We start from the raw sequence: 14,020 nt of genomic DNA, 5'->3' as shown, positions 1-14,020 counted from the left end.
GCTGCAAGCTCTACTGCCATGTCCTGGTTTCCTCGTGAGCCTAACAGCTTGCCCCCATAGAACACATACTCAGTTGATTACACAGCCTCAGATTGTGAAAAATTTTTCAAATTCACTCAAACTATATTTATGAGTGTGGACATATAGCAATGATCTTTCAATACATATAAAACCCCACCTAATTGCCCCTACCCAAGGACCACCCACCTTAATATTTGGGTTGGCCTACACCTGCATGCATTAATACCATCTACCACCAATTAAAACTCATCTATCAAAAGCCTTTTACGCCAGCAAATAGCACACACCAATTTAAGGTAATATAAAACTAGATAGTTTTGGTACGTGTGTGCCGAAGAGTGCTGCCATTTACCAAAAATAGGACCACCCAGAACAAAACATGATCTGTTGGAACCTGCCAGGACATTGCATGAATATATAAAATACACACGTTGACTTTGGATTTCTCAGCACCACTATAATAGAAGCAAGCACCTGCACCATTGCCAGAACAATTATGCTTTAAGCTGTGGAAAAAGAAAATATACTGTAGCTTATGCCAATTAGATTTATTTCAGTCCCCAAGGAGGGTGAGTTGATAGTAAGAAGATTTGTATGCCTAGCTATGCTAATTCATCAATGAAGGTTTGCCACTGTGGGATAGATGGGCATTATGTATAAGCTTGACTAATTTATGCGCAAGAATCAAGGAGATGGTAGTGGGAAAACAAAAGGAAAAGCTGGAAAAGACAGCCACATTGACAAAAAGTACCGAAAATGGTATAACAAAAAACATGTGACGCTAATCCTAGCTCTGCCACTATCTTAAGGCACTGCTACTTCCATAAAATTTTATACACAATTCCCTCTGGAAATAACAACTCTAAACATTAATAATATTCTCATAAATAATAATAAAATTATAAACAAACAAATGAAGAACAGATATTCTTCTACCCATTCACACTCTCAAGGGAACCAAGAAGATGACCCAGAAATAAATTAATGCAAAATAGAAAGATTTAGATATGGCATCCAAAACAATTACAGGTCTTGGGAGTGAAAGAACAGAAACCATAGGGCCTGTTTGGAATGTTGCAATTGATGGCATAGCAACAAGGAGAAGGTAAGCAAATCCCCTTAGCACCTCCACAGCAAGTGCAAAGTGCACATATCTGGAAGCTACCCAACCTCCTCCTGCTCTCATTTACCATCAGTCTCATCTCCACCACCTTCTTTGGCTCCATCAACGGCACCATATCGTTGGTAGTTGCAGACCCATTTGCCTCAAGACCAAGAAACACACAAACAAACACAACATTCAATCCACTAAGCAACCGCAAGAAACAATGACCAATTTGAAAAGAAATGAAAAGGGATCTAAGAAATTAAAAAGTGTGTAATGACTGAAAGAAATAAAGAAGCACTCACTTGGGCTACACTTGCTTCACTGTGACAGATGACATTAGCCAAAAGCAGGGAGAGCAGAATAAGAGGAAGGGTGACCCCATAGGCAGACATGATGGATGCTTACCTTTCTCTTTCTTTTCAGATGGGTCAAGGATTTGTTTGAGCTAAATTGGTGGAAACTGGTAAATGGGTTTTGGGTTTTGCTGTGTTGTGGAGAGGTATTTGATTTGGTGGATCATAAATATAAATGCATTCTTTAGTTTGGGTGATGGGTTTGAAATGCTTAGATGGTATTAAAGAGGAAGAGAGAGGGAAAGTCCTCAATAATTGGGTGGTTTACGCATTCTGGGCAGTGGAGCCAAGTGGATTTCTGGGTGGCGCTTGTGGGAATTGAGTATGGGTTGTGGGAGGAGAGGAGGGTTTGGTCCGCTTTTCAGACACAGGAGAGACGAACGTGAGTGTGAGGAGAGAGGGTTTAGTCCAATATTTGCCAAAAATGCTAGCAACAGCTATTTTTTTATGGAAAAATAAAATTTTTATATATAAATTTTAATTATTGAATTTAAATTAAAATTACAATAATTTTAATAAAAATTATTGAGAATATAGAAATAATTAAAAAACATTTATTATATTAATTATTTTTCTTATGGCTTCTTATGATGAGACAGGATCGGTATCATGTGAAACTAACTTTTGAGTTTGACTATAAGGTCCTCCCACGTTTCATCACTGCAGAATTTTATTTATTTATTTTGAAAAAAAAAGTTGATTATTTATTTTGGGTATGTTTCTCATTAAAAGAATTCCCACCGCAGCAATAAAATACAGTTCATATGTTTTTTCTTTGCTTCCCTTTGCTGATTGTTAAGAATATGAGCTCCGGATATGTATCATTTACCACAAAAGGGGGTAAATAGTTTCAATTATTTTATTTTATCCAAACGCAAGTGTAATACAAATGAGTCTTAATAATTGAAATTTTATTAACCTGTGAGATAATCTTTTATAAAGATAATTTTTATTAACTTTTTATTTATTTAATATTAAAAATATTAAATATTAAGAGATATTTTAATAATTTTTTAAAATAAAATAAAATAAAATTATAACGGTATACTGTAATTAAAAAGGAAGAGTTAACAATAATTTTAAGATAATTAAAAAAAAATTGAACAAACATCATGAGACCGAGAGTGTGTTTCACATATTCCACACTGTCGTTAAATCCCTGAAACAACAACGAAAACCAGAACAAGTCAGATTCTTTATCGAGTATGTCCTTTCTCAATTTTTCTTTCAAGATCCAAACAGAGTGAAGATATGGGAATAGATGGTAGAGCAAACAGAATGAGGAGGAATAAGGAGCAATCAGAGCAGGCGAGTCCATTGTCACAGGTTACATGCACAAATTAGCAGCTTTAGGCAACCAAAATGTTAGATTAGATCAATGATAAATTATCTGCAAGGACACAGAAGATTTAGGACAATACAGCACTTGAAACATTTAGCAGACAATTTCTTTTAGTATGAAATCCCCAGGTAAAACTTTATCTCAAGTCGTACAGAAAGCCTATTCCCACCAAGCGATTCTATGGGTCCATTTGGATAGAGATGCGTTTTAACATGAGATTAATCAACTACCCAATATTTTATCAAACCAAATGGATCCAAAATAAATCATAATAGCACAGAGATCATTGAAGGTATTGAACATATTGACACCATGTGAAGGTTGGTATTACAAGAAATGTGAAGTCATTACATTGCATTGGCAGAAATATTTCAAACCATTTGAAATAAATGGGACACGCATTAAAAGACTCCAAAAGATATCAAAACTTGTCCACAAGGTGGTCCATATGGTTTCAGATCCTTATCAGTGAATTTACCAATGAAATCATGATTAATGCTCTCCTGGTACCTGATACAACTTCAGGGATTTATTGCAAAAGTCTGGTGAGGATGCAGGGAAAATCCATGCGTGCTGTCAATGATTGCCTGCCATTTCAAAAAGCCTGATGGGAAATGAGATTTAAAATCATTGACCTCACAGCAAATGACCCACCAAATACTGGCAGGAAAAACTGCCTCCAGATCTGTTGCTATAGCTATGTGTAAATTAAACAAAGACAAGCCTATCTTACAAGAAGAAAGTTCACCTGTAATAAACGTAAGCCACAGATAATCCATCTGATGAGAAAACAAGTAACAACGTTCCACTTTATCCAGCTATCACCAAATGCTTTTCTATTGAAACCAAATTCACCCACAAATTTCTGCAAGAAGAAACCTATCTCACGAAATAATTAAGGGTAACTAGATGAAAATTACTTTGAACAACAATAATCACTGTTGTAAATTAAGGACATTGCAGTCTTTAAGCACTAAGGTGATAGAGCTGCAACATCAGTAACTGAAATTGAAATAATTCCTGAAGATTTCAGGTAAGTATTCAGTCGTCCATAGCAGTAGCAAATTTGTAATAATGAAGAAGAAGATGAAGAAGATAGTGGGAACAGACAAAGATGATTGCTCTGATGTGCATTATGATGATCTTCAATTCCACACATTCGCAAAGCAAGCAGCACGTTTCCAACTATCATAAGATGCAAGGCATAAAGTGGACGCTTCAAACTAGGAAGTTACGATGAAGGTTCCAAAAGTTGGACAGAGGCATCATAACTTGCAAAGAATAGCTTTATACAACAAACTCGAAAATTTGAACACAAAATCAGAGAAAAGGGCCTTGAGACAGGTGAAATGTTCACACAGGTTTTACCAAATGTGACAATATTTGCAGATTATACAATGCAGCAAGAAATTCAGAGGAGAAAAGTCTGTCAACTGAATTGCATTTTCAACTTGGCATGAACTCTGTACATCTCAGAGAACACTTGTTTATCGACCAAAAGATTGTAAATATTAAATCTGGATGCAGCATTATCCTTCTGTATCAATGTTATCATCACCAGCAGGCATCTGTCTAGTCTCCGACAGTGAAAGTCGCCTAGGCTTTGTTGAACCTGCTTCAACAAGCCCTTCTGGTGATAAAGTTAATGCAGCAGATCCTGATGACGTCCCCAGAAAACGTCGCACTGGGGCATCAGCTGAAGATGATGCTGAGAGGTTGTATGTGAAAATTCCCATAGGGTGGTCAAACTTGCAACTTGGACCAAATTTGCAGACACCATAACGCGAATAGAATATGCATAAAGGTTCTCCCTGTAATAAATTAGACAACAGCTCCATAAATCCCTTTCAAGAAGATAACAAATATATCAAGCAACTTCATCCAAGTATAAAATTACAAAATTCATATGCTTTAAGCACGTGCCTGCACGCAGGAAATGTGGACAGATTTACATGAGCAAGATAGGAAAATTTCTTTTTACAGAATATATAATTTCTACAGAACTTACTAGAATTACCTATATTAACCAAATCTCTTTTTTTTTTTTTTCACTTCTTCATCAATTACACAGAAGGATGTTGATCAACGTGTGGAGGAATATTGAATGGAAAATCAGCAGTAGATTCATAAAAGCGGCTACAGAGGACAATTGATTTTGATCATTAGGGTATACTTTAGTGGTAAACGGAAAGCTATGAATAATTGGATCTCTTTCTTATTCAAATCCATGGAATGAACTGCAATCATCCAATAAATGTGACTAAACGAGAGCCAATTATTTGAATATATATATATTATTTTCAATAAAAAGATAAATACAAAACAAGATAAAAGGTCTTAATAATTTGCAAAAAATTTTTTAGCCTACTAAAAAGAAAAATCAGTATGAGAAATAGGTAAAAGCAATATTCTGATTTCAGCTAAATCACCAAATAAAAAGGAAATTTCATTAAGATGCAGAATAATTAATAATTAAATCAGATGGAAACAAAGAACTTGTCAATAAGAACAGAACTTACTGGACGTAAAGGGAGGCCTATGGGACTCAATACACAGTCTGGTGCAGGAATTAGCCTTTCTCTTGGGTGATGGAACCTACAAACTGCACCAAACTTACAGTCTCCAGTCTTCATGTAAAACTGGCATTCAGGCTGGCCAGGTCTCTCAGGAAAAACGTTCTCCCTTTGCAATGCATAAAATCCTACTGGGACAGAGCCAGAACGGAATGGAGACAGTGGCCCTTGGGATCCCGTATTCATTGATTCACTCTGGCGTGAGGTTCCATATATCTGACTGTTTCCTGCTTGCTGCTGACCCTCTGGAGAAGAAACTGATCCCAGCTGACCCTGGAAAATTGACATCCCATAATCATGTCACCTTTCTCAATCTTAATAAGTTCCACAGAGCACAAATTGAATCATCTAGAGTACCAAGACAACAAATGAACGAAAAAGCTATAGCAACTAAATATTGACATCAAAACAGTGTACAAAATAACCCAAAAAAGGAAAGATATTGAACCTCTTGCTGAATCTAGAAGAACAAAAAAAAATAACAAACCACCAACTCATAGTTGAGATCACACACCAAAGAATAAATAGAAACATCTGAAAATGCACTGAAAAAGTAAACTCACCAGGGAGATTGAATGTTCTCATAGTCTAGTGTATATTAACATTATAAAATAATAAAAGCAGAGCAATTGGTAGTTCAAAATAGCTAAAGGGCTTATCATATTTAAGTGGAAAATGCTAATTTACTGTTTTCACTTTGCTGCTGAGAAGTCAGAAATTTTAAGCAACTATAAAGATTGCATGTTTTTATAAAGTAATGACTTCTGTGACCCAATCCAGATTTACGAATATTCTGAAACCATTTCTCATACTTTAAATTCTAAATTAACTGATTCCCATTGGAATCCAGAATTTGGTGCACAAATTCAATCAGAAACTGAAGCAAATCCTCAAAACAAAGACAGTTTAACTGGGAATAAATTTCTGTAATTTCTCAATTGTCTTTCCAAGTTCTCCAGGACCACTGCCACCGCATCTACAATCACTGTTACCATATAACTACCCAGCATCTCACCCAATTAATCCACTTACTCCACCACACCACTAGCACTGCAGCTGTCAACACCACCCAACTCCAAATTTTAACCTAGCTTCAATCACGGAGTCTGGACTCACAGCTAGAGCAACAACGAGCCACCAAAGCCTCGCACATCAAAAGGTTGAAATGAATTCTAAGTACTGGACCAAAATGTAAGATTTTCAGGGAAACAGAGAAAATCACTACACCAAAGCTGAGAAAGACTATTCCAGTTAGCTTGCATGGGTAACTATCAGACATTAAAGCAATACTACTATCCAGTTGCACAGAAAGTTGAACAAAGTTCACCGATCAAATGGAAAAAAAAAAAGAAAAAAGAAAGAGATATTGGGGAAGGAAAATAAATGTACAATTGGTGCAACTTCAACAACTAAATACCATGACTAAAATACACTGACGATGTGGAGTCTTGGAACACGCTCAAGGCATTATCTGCTTTAGGCCCTTGAGGCTGTGTAAGGCTGGACTTGAAGTTCGTCGGGCCCATGGTGGGAAAGATTTGTTAATTAGTAATTCCATTTTCCATATAGAACTGGATCCTGGCCTGCCCTCAAGCTATTAGCAGCTTTAAACCATGGGTGTAACCAAACATATGCATCCTTTAAGAAAAGGCCCCTTGAGAGGATCGAGCTTTGCTTTGTCTTGTAGAGCTAAAGCTCCTTGACTCCTAGTTGTAGTGGGATATTGGCATCATAAGACCTTTTTTTTCCTTTTTCTTTTTGATGAATATGCACAACAGTGTGAATACATGTAAATGTTATTGCTAGGTAGGTTGATGATAAGGCAAAATTTAAATGGTCACACATTACTTTTAAATATAGAAAACAGTATAGCAGTACTTGAGCATATTTAAGCTGGTTTAATGAACTAGCTTGCTGTCCTCATATACAACACAGAATGCTCAATTGTTGTCATTGCATACTCAAACCAAAGGTATAGAGAAGTTTACACTGTATGCATTCCAGCCTGGAACTGATACTACTCCTTGAGGTAAAATTAGAGGTGTATAACTTGAAGGAGCTTGCCAACGTGGGCTGGTAATGAAAGATGCTCTTGACCAGTTTGTAAGTCCTCCTGGGTAGGATTGCTGACCTGGAGTAGTTGGAGACTGGACAGTAGGATAAACAGGGGAACCACGCAACGGAACCATCACATTAGTTGGTTGAGGGTGATGGAATTTGCAAGTGCTTCCGAACTTGCACTGTCCAGTTCTTAAGTAGTAAGCACACTCAATCTCATTCTGCAGGAAAGGAAAGAAAAAGAGATAACAGCAATTAAGTTTCCTGTAGAAGCACAAATAGAAATCATAACACATTAGCAAAGAAAAGTCAGGCCTGAATACATGAACAACGACTGACGATATTCATTTTCAGATAAACATCGCAGGATTGAACGTGAAAAGCAAAAGAAAGTTGCATCTCCATTATTAATAACAGGAAACCCCGAGCAATTATCAATCATAATAGTTGTCCACACATTCCATAACACTATGTTTGAGAAGTGAGGAGAATGGAGGAGTGGAAAATAAGAAAAACTTGATTTTCCTTGTTTGGAAAATTGGAGGAAAAGAAAGTGAATGGAAACTAACTCAATGTCCCGCTTGGGCCCACAATTAGAAAGTGTAAGAAAAAATTTAAACTTCACTTATTATCCTTTATTTAAATCTTACCGTACAAAAACACTAAGGTCAAATTTCTAATTTTAATCATTTTCTTTCCCAGTCTTCTTTATATTTTCTTCCTTCCAAACAAAAAGGAGAAAATAACTTTCTCTTTATTGCATCTCTTCTCTCCTATTTTACTCTCTAATTCTCCTTCCTCACACTTTCTCCACTTTCAAACAGAGTATACAAGTCCATAAACATGGATGTTGAGTGAACAAAGAATACAACAAATGAGATAAGAATACAACCCTAGTTATCCAATTGAGATTCAAATCAAGAATCAAATTCTTCATTTTGTGAATCAAGAATCATCAAAATTCTCCAAAATTAATTCAAAATGATAATGTGCAAAAAACAAGAAAAAAAAGATATCATAACAATATATTTTGAGAAATATAGAATTACCATTTGACTAATGAGAAAAATGCTCTAATTACGATAATATAAGCTTATTATGAGGTTTTTATGTTATAAATTATGAGTTCTTGAATTGTAGATAATATTACCATTGTACATGTGCTAAAACTTCTGCCCAACTTTAATCAAATAATTAAATAATAAAAAAGTACAGTGAGTTTAATTAAAAGGTTATACTAAATTAATACAATGGCCATAATTTAACAACTATAATTAGAGAAGTAAATTAAGAAAAATGAGAAAAAAAAATATGGGAGAGGAAAAAGAATGGCTAGTGGGAAAAAGAAACTAAGGGAATGTTTTATGTGCACTTTTTATGGTAAAAATGAAGTGAAATTTTAAATTTTATAACTATAAGGTCAAACAACCCCCTGGAAAAACATTCATATCAACTGTAAGAATCAGTTTTGAATCTTAAGATTGGTTATGATTTAGGTACATTAAAGATTCACCCCATAAATTAATCATTGGGATAGGAAATCGAATTGAATCAAGAATAGTAAGATTCCACAACCAGTGATTTAGACAAGAAGAAAGAATCCAAGCAACTCCATCCATTCCACTTGTTTCTCTTTCTTATCCTATGATTATCCCTATGTATCTTCAACCGTCTGTCATAATTTTTGCAAATTGTTTAGATTTAACCACTTTTGTTTTTATGTAGATAGTCAGATCCTTCAAATTTTTAGGACCAGCTACAAGGAAATGATGTCTATGTTGTGATGCCATTATGCTAACTTTTTCATGACATAACATGACAAAAATGTCAGTACTAGCTTTCCCATAAATGGTGCACAAGCTAGAAAATAACGACTCAGGAAAAATTCAGAGAATAAAAATATGAAAACAAGTCAGATATTGAGTGACCAATGGTATCAAATAAGAGAAAAAACAAAAAAAGAAAGAAAGAACCCATACCGGTCGAAGTGGATACCCCAAAATATTTAAGGATACTCTTCCAGAAATCCCAGCCTTGTCTTTAGGATGATGAAACTTGCATGTGGCTCCAAATTTGCAAGTTCCTGTCTTTAGATAGTACTGGATCACAGTTAAAGCAGTCATTAGTACATCATATCCCTGCACTTCATGAGCGATGCTGAAGAGATGGTTCATTAAGGAGATAACCAACGGTGTATCACAATTATTTCCTTTTCAGATTATGGAAATCTAAGGTCAATAATGAGGATAACAGATGCAAACACGTAATGCTTATGATGGTAGATAACTTGTTATTCCAAGTCCTCCAAACTTTTTGTTTTATTTTCTTCCCATACTTTCAGGCGGGGAGGAAGGAAGGAAAGGGATTGGTAAAAAATGACACTCAATTCTTAAAGCAGTAATGATAGTTCACAGTTCACACTGAAGCAAAATATATCACCTGGCATTCAGGCTGTCCTATCCTTTCTGGAAATTCTCCCTTCATCCTTGCAGCGGCTATAGCCTATAAATCAACAAACTTTTACTTGAAAATATGAATTTCAAATACTTCTTTAGTTTAATGTAAACATGAAATATGAAGTATGTGTGTATACAAGTTAGAGAATGAGGGTGTGAGCATGCAAGACAGAAAGGCTTGTGTGAAAGAGGGCACTTGGCAACAAACAGAAGTCCATATACTTTACGTTACAAAAATTTGTCTAAACATGTTGCAGTTCTTACCAGCTTTCTGTTAGGAGGATGATTAAATCGGCATGTGGCGCCAAATCTACAAAGCCCTGTTCTGATGTAATAAGAACAATCGGGTTCTCCAGGACGCTCAGGATAGGGCCCAGATTCCATTGATTCATTTGCTCTCAAGTTCATTTGCCACATTGCATCTGAGATAGCAGTAAATAACTAGGTTTAAAAATTTATTGCAAAGCTTTGCCTCAAAAAAATGCAAAGTAATGTCTCAACTTTCATTTCATCCAGATAAGCTGCATACTTTGACAGCTTTACCAGTGAACTAGATTCATTTTTCTGATCACATAGAAGTCAAAAGCTGCTAAACATATCCATCCTGAACGTAATTTTATTTTCTCTTCTTTTTTCAGCAGCCGCATAAAAATCAATTTGCAAGCTCATAAGTAGTCAACCCATATTTAAAAATTAAAAAGAGAGAGAAAGAATGAATTGGAGAAAGGAGACAGGTGATGAAAGCATCTGAATTAAACAAAAACAAGAGAAAGAAAAATAATAGATTAGAAATTAATGAATAAATAAAAAAAGGGGGAAAAAATCAGTTTAGGTAAGCATAACGGCCTACGTTCCAAAGGATGACTTGTTAAATATTGACAAAGTCATGATTTCAAAATGATCAAAGCTACTTAATTATAGACATTTTGCCAAAACCACATCAAATCAGACCGCTTTTTAAGGAATCAATGTCAGAATGCATGAATACAGAACACAGATCAAGTAATGATTGTAATAAGCCTTAAGAATAATAAGAAATTCAGAACAGGGGAAGGCAACACTGGCAATTCCCAGCAGGAAACCAGCACAAAAAAACACAATTTAGTTCCGTTTCAACACTATCTAATGAATCATAAGCACATCATCCTCATTCATCAAAATCAAACAGAAAAGGCGAAAATCCTATATTACAACCAAACACAATTCAATCAGCGATCATACCAAAAATTAGCCGCGCATAAGGGTAAAACAGACAATTCGCAAAAAATTCAACCGACAGCGCGTCATGTTAATAGCATTGCATAAGAGTTCATTTGAATATAAAATGACTAGCACGAAAAAAACAACCGAAACGCATTTCTTATTAAAAAAATGAGAAGAGACAGAGAAAGAGAGTGAGAGAACCTTCGTTCAACGACGGTGACAGAGGGGGTCCCTCAGTCACAGGCGGAGGACCAGTGCGGGACATCGTAATTCCGGCATCAAAATCCATTGATAAGAAGAGCAATTACGATCGTCCTCCATCACCAAGCTGTGACTCTACCACACCCTGCCGGAATCCCCATTCCCCAATTCCCCCTTCTCTCCTAGAGAAAGCTGAAACCCCCTCTCCAGAAACCGAAAATAACCAATCCGTGAACCAAGGAGCTCAATTTTAGATGGAGAAAGAGAGAGAGAGATTGAATTCAATTTCAGTGTTTTAGAGAGAGAAATCAGAGGGAGAGATTATTTTTCTTGTTTGGCTCCTTTTGTTAGCAGAGAGAGAAAGAAAAGGGCGTTGTCTATTTCTCTCCACAGAATTTGAGAGAGAAGAAGAAGAGAGAATAAAAACCAACCATCCAAACCAGACAGCCTCTTCTCTCAGTCATCTCTTGTTTTTGCTTTTCCACCCGCGTTTTTACACTTAAACGGACCACCATTTCCCTCCTTCACTCTCCTCGCCTACACATTTTTTCCTAATCTCTTCTACCGTCAGCCACGTGTTGGTATCTTTATTTTGTGTCTTTCTTTATCGAGATTTTGGCTTTTACGCTTAATGTCAATGCTTGATATAATCGTAAATATGACACGTGGTGTAACATGGAAGCGAGTGTGCTAGTTTTGTGAAGCGAGAGTGCTGGTCCACTCACACTTGATACCAGAAATTCGGACCGCTTCGAATAACTGCTTTTACTATTTCCAGGTTTTTTCTTAACATCCTCTAACAACTACTCTTGCTTTTTTAAAAATAAAATAAATTAATAATTTCTTTTAATTTTTCTCACATAAATACATAATAAAATTTTAATATTTTATTTATATAAAAAACTTTAAATAATATATTAATACATTCATAAATTTAATACGATAATAAAATATATCTAAATAAATATAAAAAATCTCAAATTTTATTTCCATAATTTTCATTTAAAAAAAAAAAAATACATTAACCTGCATTATTTTTATAGGGTGGTAGAGTTTTGATGCAATTAAAAGTACTAATTTGAAGATATGATGGACCCCATTAGCCTGCTAAATAAACATGTAATATAAATTAATAATTACTATTATAAATATTATTGGAAGTAATTTAATTAAAGAGGAAAAGTCTCTAAATTAAGATACACACAATAGAGATAGCAAGCACAAGTAGCCAAACAGGATCTTTCACCACTATATCTCAAATTAAATTCCCAACCAAATCCACTCCCAATTAAACAATTTGTATACTAAATTTTTTAAATTATGAAACATTTACATCATCTAAGAATTTTAGACAATTTAAGTAATTTACCAAAATAAGAAACTATAAAAATTTTAATATTAAGAAGGGACCACCCACCACTTTGACCTAGTTTATGTGTTATGGTGTAAGTTTAGCTGAGCCAATCATTAGTTGTGTTTATTTTATTTTTTTACATATATCAAAAAGTATAATTTTTTAATTATATACATTTTAAAAATATTAAATATTAAAATATATTTTTTAAAATATATGAACAAATTAAATAATTTTATTATATTATAGAGACAAAAATAGTGAATATTCCTAATTTAAATACGTGGTTTTGGTACTTGGTGGTCTTATATATATTATAACTAATCTCCGCCATGTCATAAACATGACAAAAGCAAACACACTTTCATCTCTCACACGATTCCAATAACATAATCCAAAATTTTTTTCAATGTGTTCAATATTTCAAAGCAAACTTTATATTTATTAATTAAATTAAAAATGTCGGTAATGTTCTAATTTTTTATTATTATTCTTTTTTATTTTAAATTTTATTTTAAAAAAAATGAATCCCTACTGCTTCAGTTAAATTGAATATCTAGTATTTTTAGAATTTTTTTTAGGAGTCAAACACTAGTTATAATTTTAATATATTTATTTAGTGTGATAATGTAAATATTAAAATTGTAATATATTTCCTTTAATATGAAATTTTAATAATGAAATTTATATCTAAATCTATTATATGTGTCATATATCAATAATCATAAATTAAATCAGGTCATATTTTATTATTTTTATATTAAAATTTCAAAACAAAAATATAATTATGTGTATATGGTGAAAAAACATATTAAAAAGCTCGCAAGAGTTGAGATAAGATCGTATTAAATTTTCTTTTTTATTTAACCATTAATCTTAAATTTAAGTAATGATTATGGGATATTTTTAAAATTTAGAGAAAATTATTTTTTTTCTTATTAACCGATTGATTGATGTAGTGTGTATTCGAATTAATCTAATAAATCAATGAAGAAGATTTAAAAAAATTAGTAGAAAAATTGGAGGCAGAGGCAATCATGAGATTGATGGGAACACAAGGATCACGTAATTTGTTAAAGACATGTTACTTAGAAGCAGGCATATAGTTTGCAATGATGGATAATATAAATCTAGCAATTTTATAGTGATTAAGATTGGACTTCCCTTAATATTTATCATCAAAAAGGAGAAATGAGTATGTATTATATTGTTTCGTTTTCGACATGAAAGCATAAATTACATGATAAAAATCGTATTTCATAAAATATTAAGAGAAATTAAAGCAAAAGAGTGGTGGTTAGGACTTAGGATTTAAGTTTGTAGGGTCGAGACTCTTCTGTCAAGAGACAGA

At 34.0% G+C, this 14,020-nt stretch overlaps 1 protein-coding gene and 1 long non-coding RNA gene across 2 annotated transcripts; both read right to left on the bottom strand.

Moving 5' to 3' along the window:
- Nucleotides 1-720: 720 nt before the first annotated feature.
- LOC110620595 lies at nt 721-1,906 on the bottom strand. Its single transcript, XR_002488846.2, has 2 exons — nt 1,432-1,906; nt 721-1,286 (listed from the first exon to the last, which is right to left on the bottom strand). It is a non-coding gene; the product is annotated as an uncharacterized LOC110620595 (long non-coding RNA).
- Nucleotides 1,907-3,643: 1,737 nt separating this feature from the next.
- On the bottom strand, nt 3,644-11,786 carry LOC110620878 (zinc finger CCCH domain-containing protein ZFN-like). The gene is made up of 7 exons (XM_021764820.2): nt 11,316-11,786; nt 10,176-10,333; nt 9,895-9,957; nt 9,435-9,554; nt 7,386-7,676; nt 5,344-5,670; nt 3,644-4,635 (listed from the first exon to the last, which is right to left on the bottom strand). The coding sequence occupies exons 1-7, from the start codon at nt 11,401-11,403 to the stop codon at nt 4,354-4,356; spliced, it is 1,329 nt and encodes a 442-aa protein (XP_021620512.1). The 5' UTR covers nt 11,404-11,786; the 3' UTR covers nt 3,644-4,353.
- Nucleotides 11,787-14,020: the final 2,234 nt, after the last annotated feature.

Source organism: Manihot esculenta, chromosome 8, assembly GCF_001659605.2.
Source record: "Manihot esculenta cultivar AM560-2 chromosome 8, M.esculenta_v8, whole genome shotgun sequence".
Taxonomy (NCBI): Eukaryota; Viridiplantae; Streptophyta; class Magnoliopsida; order Malpighiales; family Euphorbiaceae; genus Manihot; species Manihot esculenta.
Note: the sequence above shows the minus strand (reverse complement) of the source record. Positions and strands in the feature narration are given on the sequence as shown.

Coding starts and splice junctions, on each gene's coding strand:
- LOC110620878 (XM_021764820.2), bottom strand. CDS start 11,403: ATGGATTTTGATGCCGGAATTACGATGTCCCGCACTGGTCCTCCGCCT. Junction 9,555..9,894: donor TAGGACAGCCTGAATGCCAG/GTGATATATTTT, acceptor ACTGTGATCCAG/TACTATCTAAAGACAGGAAC. Junction 7,677..9,434: donor TGGGGTATCCACTTCGACCG/GTATGGGTTCTT, acceptor CCTTTCCTGCAG/AATGAGATTGAGTGTGCTTA.